Source organism: Macrobrachium rosenbergii, chromosome 9, assembly GCF_040412425.1.
Source record: "Macrobrachium rosenbergii isolate ZJJX-2024 chromosome 9, ASM4041242v1, whole genome shotgun sequence".
Taxonomy (NCBI): domain Eukaryota; kingdom Metazoa; phylum Arthropoda; class Malacostraca; order Decapoda; family Palaemonidae; genus Macrobrachium; species Macrobrachium rosenbergii.
The window spans coordinates 54,913,608-54,941,107 of record NC_089749.1 but is presented as its reverse complement, the minus strand read 5'-3'; the positions used below and the strand labels follow the sequence as shown (position 1 = coordinate 54,941,107).

Genomic DNA, 27,500 nt, shown 5'->3' with positions numbered 1-27,500 from the left:
CTTTAGACTTGTATGGCCCAGTGGATAACGCCCTTGCTTTCCACCTGAGAGACCTGGGTTCGATCCCGACGTGATTCAGAAATTTATTTATGTTCCACACGTGATTGTGTGTTGATGATTTCTATCTTATTCACTCAGAAGGGATAATTCAATGAAATGTTGTCTATTGGGTCATTGCTGAGTCAGGAAGTTGGGAAAACTCGCTGGTATGCAAGCAGTTAGCTTGCCCAGGTAATTCCTTGGGTGCAGTTGCTCTCAGGTTCCAACTTCTTTAGACTTGTATGGCCCAGTGGATAACGCCCTTGCTTTCCACCTGAGAGACCTGGGTTCGATCCCGACGTGAGTCAGAAATTTATTTCTGTTCCAAACGTGATTGTGTTGATGATTTCTATCTTATTCACTCAGAAGGGATAATTCGAATGAAATGTTGTCTATTGGGTCATTGCTGAGTCGGGAAGTTGGGGAAAACTCGCTGGTATGCAAGCAGTTAGCTTGCCCAGGTAATTCCTTGGGTGCAGTTGCTTTCAGGTTCCAACTTCTTTTAGACTTGTATGGCCCAGTGGATAACGCCCTTGCTTTCCACCTGAGAGACCTGGGTTCGATCCCGACGTGAGTCAGAAATTTATTTATGTTCCACACGTGATTGTGTGTTGGTGATTCACTCAGAAGGGATAATTCGAATGAAATGTTGTCTATTGGGTCATTGCTGAGTCGGGAAGTTGGGGAAAACTCGCTGGTATGCAAGCAGTTAGCTTGCCCAGGTAATTCCTTGGGTGCAGTTGCTCTCAGGTTCCAACTTTTTAGACTTGTATGGCCCAGTGGATAACGCCCTTGCTTTCCACCTGAGAGACCTGGGTTCGATCCCGACGTGAGTCAGAAATTTATTTCTGTTCCACACGTGATTGTGTGTTGATGATTTCTATATTAATATATATATATGTATGTATGTATGTATGTATGTATGTATGTATGTATGCATGCATGTATGTATGTATATGTGTGTGCGTGTGTTTGTGTGTATACCAGTATTTGTAAGAAATGTCTAATGCAGAAAGAACGAAAGAAGAGTTGAGGTAAGTGGAGCAAGGAAGGCAGCAAGATCTACCACAAAAAGTCTGAAAATGAATAGGGGTATTTGTGTGGAAATAAAACAGTAAAATGTATGGAGAATCCCTTTAATCAACTTTTTTTTTCTTGAAGTGAAGTGAGATCGCCCAGAGAGAATGAAAGAAAAACTGAGTGAAAATGCCGATATGAACTGCCTATGCTGTGTAGGCACAGCAAGGGTTCAAAGGACCTGTGTACTTTGTACTTTGTATCTTATTTCATCACTTTTGGAAGGAGATGGAGAAGCAGATGGTGGAGGATGTAGTTCAGGCAGATGAGAGAATCGCCGAGGAAGCCCGATAAAAAGCCCGATCACAAGACTTGTCATCACAGCTGCAAAGAAACAGCACATGATTAGCCAAAATTGTGAAGGATTTGTACTGGTCACCAGTTGATGCTGCTGCAGCATCGTGTTCCAGAGGCGTTGCGATCTTCTCGGCCCATTCGATGGGGTTGACTGCAGGATGGGTGTTGACTGCTGCTCCCCCCGGCAGCATCCAGCAAAAGGGAGCCCCCCCCCTCCCTAACACCCATCCTCCAGCCAACCTCACCAACTGGGCGAAGGAGATTGCAACATCCCCTGGAACGTCACTCAACAGCACCAACAGACAGCCAGTCAGAATTCTGTAACCCATCTGTTGTAATGATCTGTGCACTTTGTATCTTATTTCATCACTTTTGGAAGGAGATGGAGAAGCAGATGGTGGAGGATCTAGTTCAGGGAGACAAGAGAATCATCAAGGAAGCCCGATCACAAGACTAGTCATCACAGCTGCAAAGAAACAGCACATGGTTAACCCAAATTATGAAGGATTTTGACTGGTCACCAGCTAATGCTGCTGCATCGTGTTCCAGGGGTCTGTATAGGCCTAGTTGTTAAATCGGCTGCAAGTGTTAGGCCACGTTTCCCTCAGGTTCTACTGAGCATAGTCATGGCAAAGGGTGGAAGTAGACTGGTGTTCATGATTTGTTGTTGTTTAAGATTAAGCCAGCCTTGTGCTGGTGTGGGCTCTTGCTCCTGAGCTGCCCATAACTGGATCGATCTGTGAAAAAAAAACAAAAAAAAAACAACAATGCTTTTGGCAGTTAGTTGGTGAAAATGAAAGAGGGTGACAGGCAGGATTGTAACCCCTCTGAACCTTAAGATACTCATCAATAGGAAAGAAAGTTTTATAGCAGTGATTCCCAGCCTAATGGGAGAGGGCTGAGAAGGAAAAGGAAGAGAGCTTGTGTTTGAGGAAAAGGTAGCATATAGTATATATATATATATATATATATATATATATATATATATATATATATATATATATATATATATATATATATATATATATATATATATATATATATATATATATATATATATATATATATATATATATATATATATATATATATATGGGTTAAAAATATATATATATATATATATGCATATACACATATATGCATACATACATAAATATATGTATATATATATATATATATATATATATATATATATATATATATATATAAATTAATAGGGGTGGCCTTACTGTCCCACTTACCATTTTACCTGGGAGAGTATTCGTTTACCTGGGAGATTCCCATGTGTCCCTATGTTACCTAAGACATGTCTGGTGATCTGCACCTGTGTCTGCTTATTTTTGGTCAGATTCAAACTGAGAAACTGTGTCTCAGGACAGTCCAGTAGGTCGTGTGTGAGGGTCTGATTTACCACTCGGCCTCAGTACTGGCATGGCCTGTCCTCATTCCCAATCAGTTTCCAGCTGCATAAGTATCGTAGCCTTTACCTTGTGTGATTACAGTTTTGTCTGGTGGTTTGCATTGTGATGTCGTGAGACTTGAAATTTGTGACGTCCACGTACCACTTGGCCATTCTTGAGTTTTGCAGATAGTATAGTCGCACTTCACTTTCTTCTCGAAGTCTAGCATATCTGTTTGCCATATCTTTTAGTTGCATGATTGATGGTTTCATCTTATGCTCACTGAACTGCAGATGAGAGTACTTTTGGCTAGGGTGTCGACCTCTTCATTTTCCCTGGGTGCCCACATGACTAGGTATCCAGTTGAGGACAACCCTCCTGCCAGTAGCTTGATGTGACTTGGGCACTGATTTGATTGCTGATATCAGTGTCACATTTTCTTTGGGCTTTGTTGGTTTGAATGCGAGGATTGATCCTTTGGAGTCGGTGTTTACTGCTGTTTGCCCTTTCTAGATGGAATCTTTTAAGGCTCTGAAAATTGCAATTAGTTCGTCTTGTAGTATGGAAGTATTGTTGGATAGCCTCCAGCTTCCTTTGAAGTGTTGGGTGATCACTGCCACTGCTGTTGCCAGTGCTTGTGGATCAACTGATCCATCTGTGTAATATGTGTTATCAGCTGTTGACCTCATGATTGCTTCTTCTGTCGCAGTCCTCATCTGTGATGCTGTGCACAGTGCTTTGCTTGCCAGTAGTATTGTATAATTATACCAGGCTGGGTCTTCGACCCAGAGAGCTGGTTCTCGGTATCCTTAAGGTGGGACATCCTTTGTCATGTGTTTCACTGCTTCTTTCATATCCAGTTGTGTCAGGGTCTGGAGTACACTGCCAGCGTATGTTTTAGGAGGATTTAGCTCCTCATGCAGGGTTATGCATGGATGCATTTTATCCTTCAGTGGTCCATCTCTGTTGCTTCTGATAGTTTTGTACAGTGGGTGAGAGATTGTAGCTGCCTCTCTGCCCTCAGGAGACATATTCTCGTCCACATTGGGCCCCCAGCATTAGTCTCATGGGATTGTTCTGGATGACCTCCAGCCTCTGCTGCTGATCCTTCCTGTGACTTGTCAGGAGTGGTGCTGCATATTCTACTTGTGCTGTGACGGTTTGCATGGAGAACTTTCTGAGGAGATGGTACATGGCTCCTTCTTGCAGAGTTGTGATCTTCTTAAGAGCATTAAGTCCAATTCTTGTTATGGCCTGGAGGAGCTGTATCTTTTCTCTGGAGATAAAGTGTTTACAATGCAGACTCCCAGGTATGTGTAGCTGTCCACCCAGTCTATGGTGTCTCTCCTCAGCAGAAGGTGAGGTGGATTTTGACCATGCTTTATTGCCATAGCTTTTGTCTTATGTTGATTTTTAGTCCCAGTTGTGTGCATTTGTCCTCTATTTGTTGCAAGGCCTCTTGTATCTTATGTAGTGGTCTTCGAGGGCTTGTAGCCCTTTGTTGGCCGAGTCAATTGAGCTTCAGACTGTCACTGATGGGCAGTTCAATTCCTGGGCTGGCTGATGAAGAGTTAGAGGAATTTATTTCTGGTGATAGAAATTCATTTCTCGCTATAATGTGGTTCGGATTCCACAATAAGCTGTAGGTCCCATTTCTAAGTAACCAATTGGTTCTTAGCCACGTAAAATAATTCTAATCCTTCGCCAGCCCTAAGACCTGTTAATCAGCTCAGTGGTCTGGTAAAAGTAAGGTATAAACTTTTTTCGAGGGCTTGTGCTGATGATGCAAACGTCTTCGGCTATATAAAGACCTGTACTCCCTGCGGTAGTTCTAAGCAGGCTAGGTTCTCCATTAGGACATTGAACAGGAAGGGGCTTAGTATACTTCCCTGTGGAATGCCATTTTCAAGTGGGTAGTACTATGACGTTCTGCCTTGGAACACTACCCTGGCTTCTCTGCCTTGCATATAGACTTTTGTCCATGCAAGTAGGTTGCCTTTGATCCTCTTGTGGACTAGGGAGGAGAGGATGGTTGCTGCATTTGCCAACTCATAGGCCTTTCTAGGTCGAGAAAGGCCACTATGGAGCTTCTGCCATTTATGGCACATAGTACATCCATGAGGCACTGATGGGTGCCAACCCCTTCCCTATAGGATACAGCCTAGACCCTCTGTGGTTTTGAGATTTTCTCTTGAAATTGTACGTAGGGTGTCACTTCATTTTAAAATTTCGCATGAAACTGTAGACAGATCCTCACTTGCTTCTAGGTTTTCTCATGAAATTATATCTCGATCCTTGTATGTTACAGGGATTTTTCTTGAAACTGCATCTAGGTGTGCTTGCTTCCACATTTTCCAGGGCATCTAGTCTTAATGCCTTCGGTGGAGGTGAATGGCTTGTCAAAAAGAAAAAAAGAAAAATATGACTTCAAAGTCTACACACATATCATTATTTGGAATCTTTAACGGCATCTGTTATACAAGCAACCAAGAGAGTAGGTGTAAGTCATACGAGATATGGCTGGTTGCATACCGCAGAAAACTAAAAATCAGATAATAACGCCCATATCTGCTTTAGCTTCCTTCAGATGACGATCAACGCCCTTTCCTTGTACTTTTTTCCCAAAGGATTCTTCGAAAATTTCAATCATTGCCTTTTGACAATGAAGGCATACTCTTTGTCTGTAGGACACCTTTAAACTCCTTTTGTTACTCGACTAAGGTCCTTTATAATTTTCTCAATCTACCCTACCAGTCTTCAATCAATCTCCCAATTCCTGTGGCACCCCAAGAGACGTGTAGGCGTCGATTAATTCTCACCGTGAATGCTACCGAGGGCCATCCCTAGCAGCAACTTCACGAGGTTTCTCGGCCATTAGACATTTACCTTGGAAGCGTTTGTCACTTCTTAGGAATTCCCCCTATCATATTCTGTAAAGGGCAAAGGAAATGCGCCAGAGAAGTACAGCAACCTTTGACTCTTGACGAGTTCACAGTCTTGCTTGTACACCTAGCCTTTTACTGCTGGAGGCATTGGTTGATGGCACCTTCCAGAGGTGGTGTGGTTGCTACATCCCTATGTTCCGTTTTGTTCTTTCTGCTTTCGTTTTCCTGTTTTTGTTAAGGCTTTCTTATTTTTTCCTTTTTTCCTCTTTAATTTTAATTATTTTCCCTTTGGAAATTAAATTAAAAAGATAAAAAGGGGAAGAAGTGATGAGAAATAGGAGAAAGAGGAGGCGGAATAGAAATAAGGTATAGAGAAAGCTTATATGGAAAAGAAGATGCTGAAAAATAGTAAGTAGAGAAGGAAACGGAAGGGGACTGTTAGATAGAAGAGAATGAGAGTTGGAGGTAGATGTTGAAATAGATGAAGGAACAGGAAGATAGAGAGGAGAAAGGAATTGAATAGGAGAACGTAATAAAAATAATTAGATCCGGAGGAGGAATAGGAGGTGAGGAGAAGTAAGGCGGAAGAATTTTGAAAAAAAATATCAAAGTATTTTGGTACACGTTAGTAGATTTTTACTAGGAAGAAGTTTTTACTCTCATAAAGTAAAAAGTTTCCTAATGATTTAGATCATTTGGCTAAGTTGCAACTGATTAGGTTACAAGATTAATGGAAATTACAGCGCCACTGATTACTTGTTAGGTCGTTGGGTCGCTTAGCTGTCATTGGCTCATGACGAATTTTAAATACTCGGCAGCCAAACCATTTAGGAAGTTCCCTGAGATCTAAAAATAGGTGGAAGCTTAGATACATCTCAGAAGAAAGTTAAGACTTATTTTATTTATGCCAAGACAGACTCAACATACGAGAACAAGGTATTCAGTCAAGTTGTAAACTGGAGCAGACAAATAAATTAGGCCCAGCCAGTGGACTAAATAAAGTCCCCAAAAATAAACAAGGACGATTGTAGGACAGGCAAACAATATTTAAAAGCTGTTAGGAAGATAAGGGTCTTTGATAAATTGATCAGCATATTTAAATTTTTTTTCAGATATGGCAAGGTATTCTGTCGCTGTTAAGTGAAACATCTAAAATACTAAACTCCTACTACTGCCAAATTGACAAAATGGAATTGGAGAGATTTATTTATAACCTCCAAAAATATCTAGATCTATCATGTTCACGACGCCACGGACCATGACTCTGGCTGTCGTTGTTAATAATAGCCCATGAAATCTCATGGATATGATTCTCCCCATTACGTAAGCAGCATTAACTACACAATCTTAAGATAATCTAAATCTCTTTATCCCAGAAATCACGTGAACGGCAGCACTTTCGGGTGATGTCATAGCTACATCTACCGTATTTGTGCTTTGGGACGCTCGGTTACTCTCACTCTACTGTCGGCCCACGGTATGACTGATTGCCTCTCGCAACAGACATCATGTAGATCTTCAGTATCAAGTTATGCAGTCTTTCTAGGAGGCTGAAGTCTATCCAGCGTCTCCGAGATCCATCCGTGTGACTTAAATGTCACACATGCATTCATTCTTCCTTCCACCTTCAGAGCTTTTCGTCACCAGCCGAGGTATTCTGACTTCTGTAATTTTTATTTGTTTTATTTGTGTATTCCATTAACCAGATAATTAAAATGTACAGCTAACAATGCATAGAATCTTGATGGACTGACATTTTTTTTGCATATAAGCAATAACTAACATCCGAATATATGTGACTTGGGCCGTCATTTCTCCTGATTGGATCTAGAATGAACACCGGACATGGCGTGAGCTTTTGATATGAAGATCTAAGAATAACTCAGATTTGGGATTAGTTCTACACTTACTGAAGCACATGGGAAGAATCATTTGCAATGGATGCAAAGGAAATGATGCAGAATGGTTTCTTCCAAAGTTCTTTGCCTCGCGATACTAATGAACAGAAATTGGACTCTAAAATGTAGCATTTGGTTGTTTTAAAGGTATCACTAGCAACAGGTTTTACTGTTGCAGCTATTCTGAAGTTGAGGGCAAAAGTTCAAGAAGGTAAGATAGATTCAGACAAAAATAATATTAAAAAATGATAAGATTTCGTAATGTAATGCAAACACCGATGGTGAACCGCGTGACACGCTCGTGAATTAAGAATGGATTTTGAAGAGTTCTGTGATTTTACTTCTTCGCCCTTTCATTAAAGGAAGGGATGAGTATCATTATCAGTCCCCCTATCTGTTTTGTATCTCGAAAAGCACAGACCTTACCAGTATCTGCGGAGGCAATGTTTATAGCATTGACCTAAGCCACCTGCTGTCGTGTGTGCTCGGTGGTAGCCTCGTGAACTAACTGTTTTTACGCGTTTGTGATCAGGTGACGGCACAATCAGCAGAGCATGATCGAAAAACTTGTTTGTCTTTGTCTCGGGAGATAATTCATTATCACAAATTCTTGAGGCAAGCGACACTCCAGGAGGCATTTGGCAGTGTTGTTGGAGGAGAGGCCGGGAGGGGGCGTTTCTGAGGGTGTGACCTGGGGGCCAGTCCCAAATGGAGTCGCCTGAATGGTCAGCGTGAGGGGTGTGCCGCTCTCTTCATTCATTGCAGCTTCGCTCTGAAACTCGGGGAAGATGTTTGATGCTTTCATTCACATGAAAAAGTATTTTTAGAGATTTTGGTCTGAGGGTTCATTTTTCTGGAAAAGTTCATTAGGTCTGTTACGTGACTATTCTTCCACGCTTGTCGGTTACGTTGGCATTTTCAGTAGTCTTGTGAAGGTTGGTTTTTATAAGCGTCTGTCCTCTAGGAATAGTAGATTTTTGTATATGAAGATGGTCTGAATATTTTCTTTGTATCTACCAATTTTCATATTTTGGGGAATTATGGTTTTAGGTTAATAAGTAAAGTCCTAAAATGTCATTCTGTAAAAAATACAGTATGTCGATTAAAAAATGTACATTAACTCTATAAGTTATGCGCCAGTCTATTCCAGAACGAGTCTGTATGAATTTTTGTATGGACGTCAGAAAAACAGTGCATATGTGGAATTTGCTCGAGTTGCGCTAAATTTAGGATTTTTTGAGGGCTTTTGAGGTAAGCAAGATAAAAGTAGAGCGTCGGCAGTTACCCTCCCTTTCCCGTGTGATATGTGACACGTTTCACTCACAAGCATGTGATACTTGTTGCAACAAAGCCCCAGGAGAGGTTCTGATAAGTTTTAAGAATACCTGTGCTCCTCGTTATCTCTTGCTGCTTCTCCTCTCTCAGTGCGGTCCAGACTGGTTTTTGTGATAATTCGAATAGTTCATGGTATAGGGTGCTTCTTTTATGTTTAGCATAATCGTGATAGTCATACGGAGAATTAAAATGAATGCATTAAGCCTTATTGACTTTTACATAGATTACGAATTTCATATTTTATGTACAGTTACTCAGTAAGCCCGGTAAATTGTTTATACACTTTGACATTAATTCTCCATGTGTCATACTGTCACAGTAAATGCAAGACACACCTATTCATAAAGCACTTCTGTTTCACTTTGTTTCGGTTTTTTTTTTGGTTTTATGTATAGCCCTCCACAGGGATAATTCCCTCTCTGGCGGGCCCATGTACGTTTTCAAAATAAGGTGCTTCTTATATTTTATAATTGTCTTTTAGTGTTTTCTCGTCAGTATCTTAGCTCTTGCAGAATAGGAAAGTCTTTAGTTCCTTTTTAAATATGATTTCTTCTTGTATGCTCTTCACTTCAGGTGGTATTTTGTTGTATAGTCTTGGTGCACAGTGTACAAATGCTCTCTCGCCTGACTTACAATTTGTTCTAGGTTCAAATAGCCTATATGCTTCAATATTCATTTCTTGCATGTCTGATTACAATATTCATTTCAGGTCTAAACCTGAAGTTAAAAGTAGTTTCTCAGATATGTTGTTCATTATCATTTAGTGCTTTAAAGACTGTAAATAGTATTTTATATTATATTCTTCCGCATCTTTAAACTGGGAGCCAGTTTAGCTCAGTTAGTGCTGGGGTAATTCTGTCAAAGGAACCTAGCCCATTTATTAACCTTTCTTTGACGGTGCCTCTATTTTCATTACCCTAAGCCTTGCAATTTTTTTAGCAAGATAAAAATCTGTAGAGCATCGGCTGTCTGTCCTTTTCGTTCATTCTTTTATCCTTTTATATCTTTGTCTTTTCCCTAATTTTTGAACAAACCACATCTGTGATAACCTATGATATTTATCATGCTATTTGGTTCTCCCTATAATTTGATTTTCTTTCACAAATTATGCCGATTGCTGGTCGTACATACTGGTTTTTCAGTAAAATCACAACCAGTTAGCGACACTGACATAACCTACACCCTACTTGCACACAGTTAATCCTGGTATGACATTTAATCCTTGGTGTAACCCGTTTGTTTTTTCATTCTCAATGCCTTCTATTACTTCATATTCCTTAGACAGTTATTAGAAAAATTTTAAACATTTTCTTAGTAATTTTTGCCACCATCCTATCCTGTATAAAGTATTATACCATTAGGAAAACGGACCACTTTCCACTTTAGGTTTTTACTGTGAAAAATCTTTTGTCATTTTGTCCAGTTGTAATTGAATATTTGTATGTATATCTGACATTTAATTTCCCATTTAACTAGTAACAAGAATTACTGATAATCTTTATGTTTTTTTTTAACATATAGGCAGCTGTCCTGATGAAAATTTTTGTCCAAAGTTGTTCTGACATTTAATATTTCTCTGTCATACCTGTCAGATTTTTGTGTTTTGTGTATTGAAATAGAATAACTAATTCATGAGGCACACTTGTCATCACTTGTCTGGTCGATAAAGCCATCGACTACTGAAAAATAAATGTCTTTCAAATTTCACGGGGATTCACCGATGCTGTTCATATTATTTTTAATATTTAAGTCACTTCTACGAAATGTCGGAGTGTCAGAAAACAGAAAAGCTGTCTTTCCATTGTAATGTTTCCATTCGAAGAAAACTTTGAAACACTGCTGCGGAAAATTTTCCAGTTTCGCTTATCTTGCGAGATTCAGGAATGCTCTTGTTGTTTAATGATGTAAGATATTTTAGATGATCTATAGATAAGTGCCGAGCATAGGTGCATAGAAAGTATCTCTAGTTTTCAGTGAAATGGTGGCATATGCCATGAATCCCATTTCATTCAAGTCTGCCAGATTGGTAGAAGAAGCCCACTTCGTCTCTATTCTAGTGTATATTGATTTCGGTGGATCATGTCGTCCCTAGTTTGGCGAACTGGCATAGGCCATTTTTCCCGTTCTGAGAAAATGGGCGTCAAAGATTTTTATATCATTCAGAGCTGCTTATTAGTTCATCTTTTGAGAACATTTGGTGTGAAAATATGACAACAAAGACAGCTGAAGTTTTGAAATGTTGCAGAGTATCAAAAGCTGAGTCACTTTGGCTGGGAAACTCAAAAACTTCAAGAAAATGGGTTACACCAGTTCGCCAAAACAGGGACGATGTGATGAAGAACGCATTTGATCATCTGTTACGCATGATGAGTTCTGGTATCAATTTGGTCCTCTAAAACAGGAAACTAGCTTTAACCGCCCCGTGTCACTCAAGACAAATTTTCATGTCCATTTCTTGGACGAACAAGTAAGATGTATGTATTGTAATGGCTACAGTGAATGAGCAAATGAATGAATCATGAAATTTAGGCAATAAAGCCAAATGCCAGGCCACTTTCAGCCATTCAGCTCTTGAGACAGTAAGAAAAGTTTGGTTAGCTGGATCCAGAAAATAAATGAGCTGAAGTACAAGGATATAAATGTGAAACTTGGAGAGACCCCAAAGTTGCATTACTAAGTATAATATAACCTTAGAAGTTGTAGACCAAGATAAATAATGAAGACAATGCCTGAGTTTTTTTTTTTTTTTTTTTTTACTTTTTTGGCAACTCTTTTTACTGAAAGCTTTGAATCGGAAAGAAGGAAATTTCCTTTCCCAAGTGAGATTTAAAATCACACTTAGATTTTAGGATAATAGGGACAAGGCTATACCACTGCACTATTAGGAAAACTAACTGCGTTCAAGATTAGGGATCTCGTTCGACTAAAGGTTACTTTAACCATCCTGCCAAACTCCAATACGTTGTAGGCAGAATTGAGACAATTAGGAGTCTATTTGCAGCGTTGACTCGTTTGAAGTGTGCATGGTATTAGAAAGTTCTCTCTTAGATTCAGTATGTTTATGATATACGAATTCGAGGAACCCAGAATATATATATAAAAATATATACCGTAGAACTCCCTGTGCTGTGACTGAAATTAATAAACAATTAATATGATGAATTTCAGGTTTCAAAATGTAACTCTTGGAGCCATGTTACTAGGGAAGCCATACCTATCGAAGCCACAAAATTTGGTGATATGCTTATGATATCTATTCATGTTAGAAGTCGGTTAATTTGCCAGTCTTTAGGGCATTCATTGAACTGAATATTATAATATTACTACTGCAGTACATCCCTGATTGCAAGGGAATACTTGTTAGGGTGAGGAAAGCATATTAGTTTTTGAAATACGAAAGTAATAAGGATATTTATTGAATCTTAAGAACTGAATATTTATTCGCTTGTCGGGAATAGTTTTATGTTCAAATAGGGTTCATAACGAAAATTTCTTGATGCAAAAACACATGAATAACTATGGATCAGAGAGAGGGAACTTCATCCGTAAGGGATCAAATTCAAAGGCAGTCAAATGGACTGACAATCTGCTCATATTTTTCTCACTGGTGCGTAGGTTCATCCGTTTAGAAACGCTTCTCGCTCTGCCCTATCATTTAGACGAAAGTTTGTGTGTGTGTGTGTCGTGGGGAGGGGTAGGCTTTGAGGAAGAAGGGGAGGGGAGGGGGAAGTTGAACTTTTTAAAGTCACATTCTAATGATTAGTCACCTGGAGCGGACAGCTTTTAGCAAGCCAAGGAATGGTGTGGCTGCCTCTGTATAGCCAGAATTTCTTGCTGCTAATTAAAATAAAGAGTTTCATTTTCCTTTTTTAGACCGTGTTTTTTTTTTTCATTTTAATGAGCTCTGCTATCCAATAGTTGAATAAGCAAATGAAAAATGTTTGGATTACTGGCATTTAAGATTTGTAATCCGGGTACTGGGACTAAGGAGGCTATTAAGTTTGCTTGGCGCGTCCATATGCTTAATGACGCCCACAATTTTACACACATACAAACCCCGATAAAATAAGTCGTAAAATGTCATTCAGAGGTCAAGGGCAAACATCCATACCATAACCATATCCTATGGACAGCCACCACCACCACCCTGGCATGGTGAAATTGGCAGCCTCCATCTCTCTGTAAATTGTTTACTGTATAAATATTGTTTAGACGAGCTTTGAGTTGCTCATGTGCCTTTCCCTGTTCATCATATTTTTTAAAGAAAATCTTTACGTCTTTGGCAAGTTTCCTTACAATAAGACGCTGATATACTATCTGTTGCCAACGCTTAACTTGGATGTTCATATGTGCATCATTGTCAGTAACCTGATAGCCATTTCCCACCTACTCTTGTCATAATGCTTTTAAATGGTCTGTATTCGTGATTTATAGGAGAGTGTAATTCTTGCTGGCATTCTTTGTTTTGTAGTAACTTGCAATGTAGCGCCGACGAACCTCATGCTATGGTTTACTTATTTAGTAATTGTGCATTGGTGGACTTTAGTGATCGTAGGTAACTTTTATTAATTTTTTTATATTCAGTGCACATTTTTTTCTTCAAGAGTGCCCTTCGTTTGAGTCCTGAACTTGTAAATTCAGAATCGGGGATAACTAAGCAAATTCATAACTTAGAGGAAGGAATGGAATAAAACCAAGGAATTACAGAGGTCTCTGAGACCCGATTTATTATTCTCTGAGAAACACGGGAGTACACAAAAAATCAGACATTTTTGTGCACATCCATGGGATTTGTACAGTCAATAAAGCACACATTGTTCTCCTGTCAACAACGAGCACTACAAGTGTACTGAAATGTCAAAATGACGAGGTTCGGGGTTGCTGTAATAAAGTGGCAAAATTGGCAGTATAAAAAGTGACGAGGGAAGCAGTAATGTGTTTTAAATATTATTTAAAGATTTCACCGTGTATAAATTTTTACAATAGACGTCTACTCGGACAGACCAATATCTGGAGTCAAATGGGTTCAAGATTGGGCATAGACTAACAGAAGTGGTTGGGAACATAATATTAGCTGCAGCTACATTTCGAATATTAAAAAGTATGTAATATTATTATGCTCTAATATGATGTAAATCAATTGGTTTATAATTCTTACTAACTAATGCTGTTACCACCACGACAACACTATGTTGAACTTATTTTCGTTGTACTGTCTTCATTGGTACCTTATTGTTTTGTATAGGTTTTAATTTACTGGGCTTATTACATAATATATATCCATGCACTTTGATGAATAATAAGTAACCCCATTTTTCAAACTGAGCGAATCTTCATTCGTCACTAAAGTAATTAACTTTATTTTGCTTTAACAATTACAGTCGCTTGGGGGAAGTCATCTGACCACTGTACCCAGCCATTATAAAACGAAATGGCAGTAAGCTTCTATCAAGCTGTACATTTAAGTGATTTTGAGTGAAATTATAAAATGTAGATACAGAGCTATAAGATTACTTTAGCAATTAACTTACCATCCTAAATTGTTTAGAAAAGATCACAGGCTTTTAAATAAGTTTACACATTAAAAAGAACTACCCCTCTTTAACTGGAAAACGAATCCTCTTTTTATCATAAGTTTGTTATGATTGGCAATAAGATACAGAATAGCTTATTCAGGGAACAAAGTCTAGCAAAGTTCAAGACACTTGATTGACACACAATTGGTCTGTCTGAGTAGATGGTACAAACTACTTATAAAAATAGTAAAAAATGTGTAATTAGATATAGCATATTTACCATGGTTATACTATCCCAATATTAAAAAGATATCTCGTATATTAAGTAGCTAAAATTGTATTTTATATACCGAAGAAGCCACAGCACTATATGGGAATCAAAGGTAAATCATATCATCAGAAATCGTGGTGCAGAACCACAGGAACATAGAGTATGGAAATTAATACATAGATACAGAACAGATCCTTGCAGTGGAAAGCCGTCAGTTCATAGCCGATGAGGAATGTCTTGATTTCTATCAAGTATTATTTAAAAAAATTAACCTCTTCATTCTTTTATGATGAGTTTATTTAGGAAAGTACACAATTGAATGAAAATGAAAGGATTTTAGAGCATTTTTTTTTATTTTTTACTTACAGCTACCTGAGCAGTAACCACTGGTCATCCTTGAAAATTTATGAAAGTGAAGGTTGTACAGTAGGAAATTTGGGACTGGCAAAAACTAGCAAATTGTCCAGAATATTTGAAAATGGTTTGACTGTAATCCCCTCAAAACAGACCTGTATAAGGGGTTCTTCACCACTTTCTCTAGGAGGTAAGATATTTGAAAAGTTTAAATGTCTAACGGTTTTATGAAACATTTAGTTATATCTCTTGAACTTTCACAAGACATTTCATTATAAGCTGAATAAAGAGTGGATTACTTTTACATTTCGTATTATGTAAAAATTTTTAGTAAGACTTGTGGAGGTGAACGACTATAAATATTAACATGCGGGTTGTAGATGTATAACGTCAATGATTGCTATGAAAACTGGTTTTCAATCACAAGGTATCCGTTTAAAGAAGCCGAGAGATTGCATTTGGATATTGAAGAAGAAGGAGAAAATCCTCTAGGTACCTTAAAAAGTCGTCTTAGGTTCTAGTAGTATAAGATTATTGGAAGAAGAGGAGGAGGAGGAGGAGGAAGAATAATAATGGTGACGAGAGAAACAGTACATCATTGTAGACAGGGATGGATATAAAGAGGGAGTTTATAATGATCAGCACACAGTTGTGATCATAAGCGTATTTCAGTGGTCACAAAGACACTAAAAAGTCACACATTCATTAATGTTGATCAATGTGATCATTTACTACAATAAGGCGAGGAAGCAATAGGCGGCGCGTATTTTTTTTTTTATTTTTTTTTTACCAATGATGAATTCCTTTAAGAGTGGGTTGACTTAATTTATCATTTTTCTCATCCTTTCCGATATACTAATTTATTGACAATATAGTAGCTTTCTTTATATTACGATTTCAGGATAAAAATGGGTCATATAATGTGAAGAAAGCATTTAGATCTTTGTTAACAGTCACTGCAGTCACGCCATGAGTGTAAGCACACATACATATGCATATTGCTACATATACATATGTACATATAAAAATTACTCACACTCTGTACTCTTACTTATGGCCACGGTTTATGAGCTTTTTGATTAAATTTGACATCTATAATACTCAAGCAAAGACATGGATCTTTGAATACAGGGAATAAATGGTCATGGCAGGTCGACACAGACAAGGGATATCATATAAGCGTATATGACTAAATACGTACAAACTTGAGAGGTCGTTGTGGTGTGAAAGAATATCAGTAATAGTCTAACGACGTATTCCAAAATCACATAATCAGAAGGCACAAAATATCTATTTTTTAATTTTTGCATCATGCAGTATTGGAGGTGGTGGTGATGTATTTCTTTTCCCGATACGCAGTTCTATTATTTTCGTCCATATGACATCATCATTGAATTGTGTAGTTGTAATGCAAGGTAATTCCTAATCAGTCAACTTTCACAACCTTTATACGAAGAGGTAAACATCTTTGTATAGTCGTTATTTTCCAGAAACACCCAGTTTTGGCATTTGATAACTGGAATTCAACCATTATTGAATTTTCGAATGTATTTTTTCCCAATCAAGCTTCTACTATTATCAGGTTCTGTTTTGAAGTTTCTTTGGCAAGCCTTTTTTGTGTACCTCAAATCGATTTGTTCCAGTTCATGTAAAAAGAAGTTAGGGAACTTATGGCAGAACCTGTAACTTACTGATCAAGTTGGGTTTGTTCGTTATCCCCTCTGTATGATTCGACAATAGCATACGATGTAAAATCTTGGATAAACGTAAAAATATTGGAGCAATATAAAAACCTCAGGAATGCAAATGCATTGCCCTTTATATCTGTGGAATACTTAAATAATACTCTCATAGTGAAGAGCTATAAAGACGGAGACGTGCGAAGAATATAGAAGTAGGGAAGGCGATACAATTTGGCCCGCCAAAGTATCTTCTCGCCATTTTCCCTAAAGACTAGGATTAACATTAGAGAGGGGATAAAAGAAATTAACCACGTCGACCCGACCATCAATTCCGCTGTATTACAAACTGCATTTGGTGATGCAAAAGCTGCCCTACACAACTGGACCTACAGAAAAAGCAGCAGTTTTGCCAGGGAAGGAACTTAGAAGTAAATGATAAAAAAAATAGCGCCTGAATCTAGAGATGCTCCATTCTTACATAGAATAAGCTTCAGGATTCAAGTATTTAGGAGAGTACAAGGAAATTTTTTTCACAGAAAAAAGATTAGATAGCCCCACAGTGCTTTCATAGAAAAAGGTTGGATATCCCCCATGCTTTCACAGAAAAAGATTAGAAAGCCTAATGATGCTTTTATGAAAAAAATAATACAGCCCCCCAAAATACTTTCACAGAAGAAACATTTCCATAGAAAAAGAAATAGGATGGTCTTGTAAATGTTCCATATAAAAACGATTATTTAGCCCCTAATACTTTTGCAGATAAAAAGAAAGTATTGATAGGCCCCAAAATGGATAAGAAATAGGTTTGATAACCTCGTAGCGCTTTCATAAAGAAAATGAGATGGCTACCCAAGTAATCCTCTCATAGAAAAAAAGGGTTAATTAACCGAGCCCTATGATGAGTGACAGAAAATCTGACAACCCTGGGCCCCATTAGGTTTGACAGAAAACAGGTTAAATAGCCACATTAAAAAAAAAAGGGTAGCCTAACAATGCTTTCACAGAAATTAAAAGACTGAATAAGCCCCCGAAGTGCTTTTGTTCCCACAATAGCATCATGCTTACTTACTTGGAATAATGAAATTTTCATTTTATCAATGAAAACACTAATAAGACTTTGCAGCAAGGTAACCTCTTAGAACTAATTTATTCCTTGATTAATCCTTAATTTAACTAGCAAACTGCTACAAGGTGCAAAGAATGGATTTCCTGCAGGATTTAATTGATAAATGGCGATAATGTTCCTTTTTCCATTTGTGTGAATGCAAAGTGCATACAAAAATATCATTTTAAATCAGATAAACATTCTATGAGAACCTGCACGGCAGACTCTGATATATATATAATATTTATATATTAAACAGTGTACAGTATATAAATATGCAACAATATCAGCAATCAAGATCTTTTGTTAACCTGGTTACACACATATTCGGTACCATTTCCTACGTAAACTGTCCTAAGAATCTATATGCCCTTCAGAGAGAACCCTGTGACAATGCAAATGACTGACTTGTCAAATTATTACAACTTCATCCAGAGTAGCCTGCATGGCCCCACATCTGACATTCATCAGTTTCCTGTCAGAATTGAGATTCTATATTTCACGATTAATTTTAAAACAGGAATATGTCAATTTAGATCCGACTGTAAGTAGAAATTTTCTTACTGCACATATATGTAAAAAAAAAACATGCATTTATTAGATATCGGTGTTAGTCAAGTACGTCCTTTATGAAAATAGTAAATAATCTATAGTGAACACTAAAAATCAAAAGTATGGGCATGCCTAATAATAATGAGTACAGACTCATTGATAATATGCTAAAATTACATTAAATTTAACTTTCATTATCCTCCTCAGCCAGCCTAGTTTGCTCTTAGAATATGTCAGAGACAGTAATGAACATGTAGGCATTAGTTCCCTTAAATCCTAACGTTTTTTGAGAAACAGATAAATTCATATGGATTACCAATAATTGTTATATCTGCAAAGTCAGCCTTTAATAATTTTCCCCCCAACATTTTCAACCTCTTTGCACTTCTTGTAATTCTTGGGGCTATACAAGAATCCTTTCTTAAAACATGACAGGCATGATGTTTCTGGACAGTTAACCCTATGCACACCACAGGAAGGAACAGCACTGGTGACATATTCAAGCGAACAGTTTGTGAATATACAATGTAATGATTGGCACACATTATTCTTAGACAGTTTACACGTTTTTAACATTTTTATAATATGAAAGAGGATAAATTTGGAGGTAGCATGCTCAATATCTTCCCAATTTTATAAACATTACCAGCCATGCAAGACGGGGACATGTACCATGTTTACAGCATTTGTCATGCCATTGAGAGTGTTTCATCTTAAGCTAAGACATAAGCAACGTTCTCTTGAATGATTCATTTGTAAAATGCATCTTAGAAAGGTAGAAAGTCGAACACCATTCTTACAACTTGAAAAATACCCTGGGCAGTTGGCTCCACTTCAGTAGGTATGGCATCTGTCTGAGCTTAATATAAAACCATTACAATATTATATAGCACAATATAGCATTTAAGAGTATATATATACTTGCGTATGTCTCCAAATTCACATACAACATTGCTTCACATGCATCCAAATGTACAATGATATAAATAGCAACTTTCCACAAACTGGACAGTATGCATTCAAGTTATAAGACAGCGATGTGAAACCATTTTTCGTTACAACTTCACACTTTTTCTCCAAGTCTTTGCTTAATGGCGAGTAGAAAAGTTTTTCCATTTTGTACTACTTTTGATAAGCCATTATCTAGTGTGGCTCACATGAGCATCTTGTAAGAGATTTAACGCTCTTCTCTCTATTCTCATTCTCTCAAATATAAAACACTCCTCTTTTGTGATAGTCAATTTATCGAGAAAATTCCCTCTTTCATGGTCACGTTTCTGGTCTGATGTTTCATCGTCCTCTTTTACAGCCGTCAATAAATTCACCACGTCATATGATAGACCATAACATTGAGATAATTTTAAATCTTTACTCTCTGAAATTTAATCACTATATTTATAAAATTAAAGCAGGTAATGTGTCATTCATATTCTTAGAGGTAGCACTGAATAACTGAAAATGGCCAGTGCTTGCCTTTGTAGCGTAAATTTTGTGATTCATTTAAGTTCAGAATTTTACCGTACACTTGCAGAAAATGTTATTTACCTGGTAATTCTCTGGGCTCCAGTAAATCTCAAGTTTGTATTTTGTAAGGTGCATTTGAACTCTTAAAAATGTTTTGACAGTTCAAATTTACCAGGCAACAGGTCAGGGTACTGAAATTATAAACTAACATGTTATGATCTTGCCTCCCCTTAATTACATTGGGAAAAGTTGAATAGCTGTACAGTATTTTCCTATTTTCCCTTTTTACAGCAATCCAAGAAAGAATAGGTGGAAGAATGAAGTATTTCGTTGTTATTATCAGGCGTAAAACGGCAACAGTAACTTGAAGCAAAAAGGGATTCATTACCCCTACAAGAGCATGTTGATAATCTTCACCAAGGAAGAAAAGTTTTTGACAGATATTGTGTTAAATAGTTTCCCTTGCCATTTCACAGGTAGTAGCAAATTCTCAACTTACCAGACTCAGCCATTTATTAATTACTGTGATTTTTTCTTGCTTAGCCACCTTCTCAAATTTAATGCTTTTTATGGATAAATCTCAAATTGAATGAGAACTATGGAATTGCTGTTGACTGTAGAATATCTTGTTTATTTGTAGGCTGTGCTAATGGGTCTTTGTCACTTACGAGAAGGCCAGACCCACAAAACGTTAAGTGTAGGAGCTACTATACTGCAATGGCAAGGAACCCTGCATCACTTTAGTCTGGCATTAGACTTTAGTGTTTTATGAGTAGAAGTCAACTGCACGTGAAATTTTTTTCACAAACTCACACCATCATTGCAGATATTGTTAAACAATGTTACTAATAAAAATCACAAGCAAAGGTCTTCGCTATCGGAGGTGTTAATAAAATCTGGTTAGCTTTTATAAAAATAGGAGAAACCGTAGGTCTGTAAAACCATTAGTAAAGTTATTTGATTAACGAGTGTGCACTTGTAAAAATTCATATTTCTTCTACAAATTCCACAGTATCAAATAAGAAAAAGCTGGAATATTTACATTTCTAGACCGGGAAAACCACCGGGTTTCTCGTAAGGCTGCTTGCTTGTTGGCGTCGATGTTGTTTGCTATATATTTAAGTTGATGAATGTTAGAGCTGTTACATGGATCTATTTATAATAATTTCAAGGAAGTATGTTGAATCTGTTAAGTTATACTAAAGGAAAAGTGCAAGACTGTAAAGGTTATCGAGTGCCAATTTTGTGATACATTGCGAAAGCAGTTATTGCTCTTTGAAAAAACAAAGTTTTTCCAAAAATGATAATTTTTCAACATTGAGGTTGCTTTCAGTTCAACCATAGTCTATGTACCCCTTGTCTTGGAAGCACAGTGAAATATTAACAGCTACCATTCCTGGCCATTTTTAGTAACGGTGACGAAATTCCTTCAAAAATATCTTGGCTAGGGAAAACTAAAGGCCAGGTGGTAAATTTCTCTAAATAACCCTAGGGGAGTCATCAAGCAATTACATTAAAATATACTGTCATTGTATAAAACGGTACTGTGGTTGTATCTCACAGATTCTGTTGATATCTTACTGAAACTGCAACTACAGGTTTGAAACACTTGTCATGAACATCTGTTGGCATACGGTGTAGACTTCTGTCAGTGATGTTATGTAACGTCTAATGTACTATATATACATCTTAAAAGGTCTGACTGTGACTTAAGAAGAGCCTTTTGACATGCTGAAAGGAAAAATTCAACCTCAAAAAATCCTTTACAGAAAGGAAAAATTCAACCTCAAAAAATCCTTTACAGAAAGGAAAAATTCAACCTCAAAAAATCCTTTACTGAAAGGAAAAATTCAACCCCAAAAAATCCTTTTTATGTACATAATCAGTCTCAAAATTTTCTTGCAAATGGGTTGTTGAAAAACCTTGATCGGTGGAAAAGAAAAAGAAAACAACAAAATCTAGTGAATTACTTAACCAAATCTAGTGAATTAACTTTTCTCGGAAATTTCCAAGTTACAGAAAACGTTTTGCCTGTACATATATGTATTCACAAGATATTTACTGTACCTTATAATTTAATGTACACACTTTTGGATTTGATTTTTATAGCGATGAATGAATAAATTTGCTGTTATGTAATTTGAAAGAGCTTTTCCATTAAATTTTCACTTACAGCAACCTACGGCTAAACCCAAAAAGGGAAATTACATCATGTAATTCCCTACCTAGACACATTCAGTCAGAAGGCTTGAAAAAATGCTCGAAAGTGATGTGGAATACTGATGTAGTAACCATTACCACCAAACAAAGTAGGTCGTCTCGAGTGCAGTAAAGTAACTACAGTACTCCTTAAAGAATCAAATATTCTGCATTGTACGTTTCAGTAAAGTAATTCGGAATCGTATATTTGCCATAATGACTGAACATGTTTATGTATCACTGTACAAAAAATTTTCATCCCTTCTGAACTTAAGCTAATATTATACACATTCCCAATGCGTTGTATGTAATTCGTTACGTCAATTATATAAAATTACAAAGCATAATGACGTCTTACTTCTTGAAACTTTTTGTATTTAGAAACGCACTGCATGTAGCAGAAATTTCGAAGCTGCAGTGCTTTATGTATTCAGGAGAAAGACTTGTAACTGCTACATAACATTTTCACATTTGATAATAAAAATTGGAATTTGAAGGAATGCAAAATTTAAACTTTTGAGTTGCTACTCACATGATATCAGCTGTTTACCCAAATACCTCTTCACTCAAAACATAACGTAAATCACCTTGTTCACGTTTGCTTACGTTACATAAACCCTCACCCCATCCCCCTGCTGGACCTCCTTATCACTGATAAAAAAAAGATATCAACTTCCATAGGAAGCTGAAGAGCTAAAGCCCCGTTTTTCATATTTCCACTGTGGCTATTTTATCAGGTTTCTTTGTGACCCTTTTCATTTAAATTTGTGGCCATTTTTTCTTCTTGAGTGTGTGTTCTGTGCTTCACTGCCTCCTGTTGGCTGATTGGATGAGGGCATCGCTCTCAGAAGGACTCTTGACAAAGCCCTCCAGACTCAGTTCTTTTTCATTGACGGGTCTGAGTTCCACGTTGGGCTGAGTTCGAGTCTCACTCGTCGTTCTCTCGAGGCCACTAGCAGCCACTGCGCCTTCTACTGTATGCACCTGAAAATACCGTAAGTAATGTAAACAGTACAGCTAGTCGTTAAAAATTCAAGGTTTCAGATCACTTCGTTACTTCATACATTGGATAGGATGAGAAGACGAAACAGAGGCACGTCAGATCTAGAAGAAAAGATGTATGACCTGAAAGAGCAGACGAATTAGGTAGCAAAGAAGGTAAAAATGCAAGTATATACTTTCAGTGTCAAGAGAAGATTTTAGGAAGGTCATATAGGAAGGATGGGACGAACCTGCGGGACTGCAGTTGAAGGGAAGAAATGCAGTTTATGGGAAGATAAAATTCTACAGGAATGGAGTCGAAAGGGGAAATGCAAACCTTCAGTGTACAACACATTCATCAAAAAGCAGCAAAAAGGTTAAAACTATTTGCCTTGACTGAGATAATTTCATACAAGGCATCTCCCTTCTTGATTTTGCCCTGTTCTGGAAGGGTGCATTGATCCACATAATCTAAATAATATAATGTTCCCTAAATATTTTATGAAGTATTGCTATATCTTGTGTGTATAAAATATGCTCTTAAGTTTTCTGTAAAAAAAACCGTATTATTATACAAGATTAGCAAGTATGTTTGGATCTCAAGGGAGGATTCCCAGGATGATTTTTACTGAGAACTTAAGGCCATTTTCGAATATCTCTTTCTCGTTCGTGAAGTATCACCTCATTACCCAATTGAAGTCAAATGGTTACAGAAAAACGCACGAATTTACAGGTACTTTCAAAATTTTCTTAGATGCGTGCAGTAATTAGGAAAAGTTTTCTTGATGATGAAGATGCGATTCTCATGAAATTCAAAATGTAATCTCTTAAAACGCGAGTAGCAACTCTTAACAGCACTAGTCTTGCGTAGAATTTTTGAGAGCTTACTGAATTTGAAAATTTTTTTTTAGTATGCTTTAATATATTTGCAATGCTAGAACACCCACAATAAGTTGATGCACTTTTAAACTATTTTTTTATTCGAAATGAGTGCTGAAGGAGCTCTGATTGAACTTCGATAACAAAACAATTCAGATACTCTAGTACACTTGAGCTCATAGATATAATAAAATTCTTATCAAAGTCACTAGCTGAGAAATTTAGGATTATTAACTTACGCCTACAAGACATTTATTTAATTGCAAGCAACATTCTTAAGCACAAATCTAACGCAAAGCATTGCGTGTTGCTAACCGAATACCACACTTTTAAATGAAACATTAATGCAAGAACATTTCTGTCTTGAGGAACCTGTTCACTGACCAGTTTTGATATCTGGCTACCAATGAATTTTTAAGCCAAGAGTTTTACTGTACAAAATGATGGTTTATGAACAGCTGTTGTATTATAGTAGTGGGTCATGTGGAATTCAACCAGCACATGGCAGTGTCCCAAATGTAAGCACAAGCCTCTGATTTTTATTTTGTGGTAAAAAAACTGATTCGTGAGCAGGTGCCCTTAAAAGTGCCGATGAAAAGCAGGATACATGCACTAGCATTATCATCAAGAAGGTCGTTCATTTTTCTTTCTCATATTTATTTCCCGGAAGTCGGCTCCAAAAGAGTGGTCAGCATGACACATAGAAGGCAGTGTTATTTTAAAAGACTTGAACTACGCAATCCTTCTAATTGTGCTGTTATATAAACGTGACTGGAAGACTGTAGCAGCATCATGAGATAAAGCCATTGGTGATGATTAAAAGAGAGAGCGAGAGAGAGAGAGACAAATTCGAGCTTTTAATGTCATTCAATTAGCATCGAGTAAGAGGGAAAGAGAATCACATAAGATGGACATTTGAATCAAGACTCGGGCTGCTTTAACAAACACCTGAAACGGCTAGAACAGGGTCTAAAGAATAGTTTAGACTTTGGGTAGGAAGAAGTTGGTGCGCGCGCACATAAGACAGTTTAAGTGCTATACCAGAGAAAAGAGAGAGAAAGGTTGGGAACGAGACGAAGGGGCCAAATGATGATTATTAAGAAGGCCATATAATTATGAATCTGTGAAGGAAGTGACTCATTGCACATGAAATTGTAGGTGATTGAACAAAATGCCATCTATCAAATTTTGAAACAAATGCTTGAATAATAATGTAGACCGAAAATTACTCTTGCTTTCCGCATCAAGGAATCGAGTGATCTGGGAATTAATCGAGCTAATATTATATCATTAAAAGAACACTTTACAAAACCCTTCCCTCTCTGCCTGGGTGCTTGTAGAGGTCTTTGGGATCAACTAATTTTGTTTATGTACTGCAACCAGGGGCAGATTCCTGAGCGTTGTCTTGAGGCCCAATCAGGTATTAAACTCTGAAATTCATTCAGCTCTTACGAAAATGACAAACCACAGAAATTATAAAGCCTTCGTTTATGAGTCGGGGAAAAGATGGTTATGAAGTGGCAGACAAAGTCCGCAGTGATCATCTGAGTCTGGGAATCCGTAAAGGCGACTTTTTTTTTTTTTTTTTTTTTTGCTACAAGTTTCCGCGTAAATCATCGAAGAAGCGTTACATGAAAGACGCGACTATGAAAGAGTTGAAATTGTACGCTGTTGTGCCTTTCATCTCGACTTGTACGTGGTACCATTGCTTTCTGTTAGGTTTTCCAGTCGAATGAAATAATCACCACGCTCCTTAGTGCTTTAGGTAATCAATTTAAATGTTGCCAGCTGCTACTACATAGTTTCAATCTTCACACAATCACTACCGTTTTCACACTTCAGATTTCATAGTGTACTTAAAAATTACGGAAAATTTTCCCTTGTATTATTCATGAAGAAAATATATTCAGCGTCTCAAGTACTTAAAAAAATGAAAAAATATATCTTTCACTGGTTAAAAAGTTGGTTGTAAAAAGGTTTAAAACAAGTTAAAAAATAAGTTTAATAACATAATAAGGCAAATGGCAACTCTATCGATTTCATAAAAAATTAGGCAATCTTCCAAGAGTCCTCGTAATAGAATCGCTGGTGTTCCAATTAACTATAAATGTCAGAGATTTTATCCGCGTGCACCAGGAAAGTTTTCTTTTCAGTCCCTTTCCCTCAAGAGGAACGACTCCTTATCACAAGATACCCGTGGATAAGCGTAACGCGATGCAGATATGTAATTTTTCTTATATACAGCCTATATTTAATTCTTCATCACATGACGTTGATCCCGATAACAACTGACTTCAATAATCACTGAAGGACATTTATCCCCAACGTAGGTGGAACCAGTGTTTGTGCTGAATACTTTACAGAATAAACCAGACTAGGAAACGCTCAATACGCGTAATTATGGAATTCATTTATTTCATATTGTTTGAGCTCTAATGTGAAGCGGTGATTAGAGGGCAGAAGGTGGGGGAAAGTGGTAAGCAGAAAGTGTTTATGCCGACTATTTTAAGAATGAATCAGACTCAAGGGAACGTCTAATATTTTTAATTGTAGACTTATTTATTTGTTTTGTTTGAGCTCGAACGTGAAGCGGTGATTGGTGGGCAGAATGTGGGAGTGTGGGCGTATAGGACGGGTGTGGGATGGACTCACGCTTGGCTGGAGGAAGCCGCAACAGCGCCCTCGATCGTGTGCACCTGGTAAAGGGGGGAACAGGGAGGCTGAGCCGAACTAAATTACAGTTTAAAATTAGTTTTTTCTAAACATTTTAGTATGATAAAAATGTTATATTGAGATAAGTTAATACAAAAAGGTTCCTCATAGATTATCATGATTCAGTTACGTTAGACGGGCAAGGAAGCAAATTTGAGACATTAGTAACATAGAACAGCACCTCTTAGAAAATTTAACAAAATCAGCTTTCCATTACAAATGTTAGTGATGTGAAGTTCCTCTCTCCCTTTGCTGATCTTCCCTTTATTACAGAATTATGGAAACAAATTTAGATGCACATATATATACATAAATGATAGTAAATTAGGGACACTAGGTAATTTTAGACGAAGCCTTCCTTGACCTATGGTATTATATACATATAACCAGTCGATTTCTTCGCTGTCATAGCTGTGCAGAAAGAGAATCTGGTAAGTTGACCAAATAAAACTTTATTTTGAAATGAAAGATTTGGCATATATCACTTTTAGGTTACGAAAACAGAAAGTGTATCAGTGGCACATCACTACTGTATGTCTACAAATATTCATGTTTCTCTTTTCAATTTGCTGTGCAGCGAGAGCTTGCAACAAATTGGTGTGCAGAGAGGGTCGAAGGGTATACAGTAAACATATGGGATTCGTGTTGGCCTGACCAATATTGAGATTATGAACTCATTAGGTTCCTCCGATAACCCTTAATCTCAAAATAAACAGATCTTTTTATACGAATTTCACTAGTATTTTGGTTCTTGTCAAGTCTTCTTTTTGTGAAACATCACTTGATCTTTGTCCTACCCGGTGATCCTTGTCCCACCTTCCCAATTACCGTGTTGTGACCTGGTTCATTTAATC

The 27,500-nt window shown here is 37.3% G+C and overlaps 1 protein-coding gene and 1 long non-coding RNA gene across 9 annotated transcripts in view; one reads left to right on the top strand and one right to left on the bottom strand.

Moving 5' to 3' along the window:
- The window catches only part of LOC136841823 (uncharacterized), a 45,551-nt gene extending 23,530 nt beyond the window's left edge, over window positions 1-22,021 (top strand). Inside the window, exons 2-4 of the long non-coding RNA XR_010854096.1 lie at window positions 7,075-7,350; window positions 15,087-15,262; window positions 20,167-22,021. This is a non-coding gene — a long non-coding RNA (uncharacterized lncRNA). The remainder of the gene's footprint in view (window positions 1-7,074; window positions 7,351-15,086; window positions 15,263-20,166) is intronic.
- The window catches only part of LOC136841821 (uncharacterized), a 628,887-nt gene continuing 615,019 nt past the window's right edge, over window positions 13,633-27,500 (bottom strand). For 7 of the 8 annotated variants that reach the window (XM_067109179.1, XM_067109181.1, XM_067109182.1 and 4 more), the window contains one exon: window positions 13,633-23,058. In XM_067109179.1, coding sequence (XP_066965280.1) covers window positions 22,879-23,058 — 180 coding nt within the window. In that variant the 3' untranslated portion in view covers window positions 13,633-22,878. Of the gene's footprint in view, window positions 23,059-26,586; window positions 26,631-27,500 lie in introns of all 8 variants that reach the window. The other variant, XM_067109183.1, reaches the window with a different exon arrangement.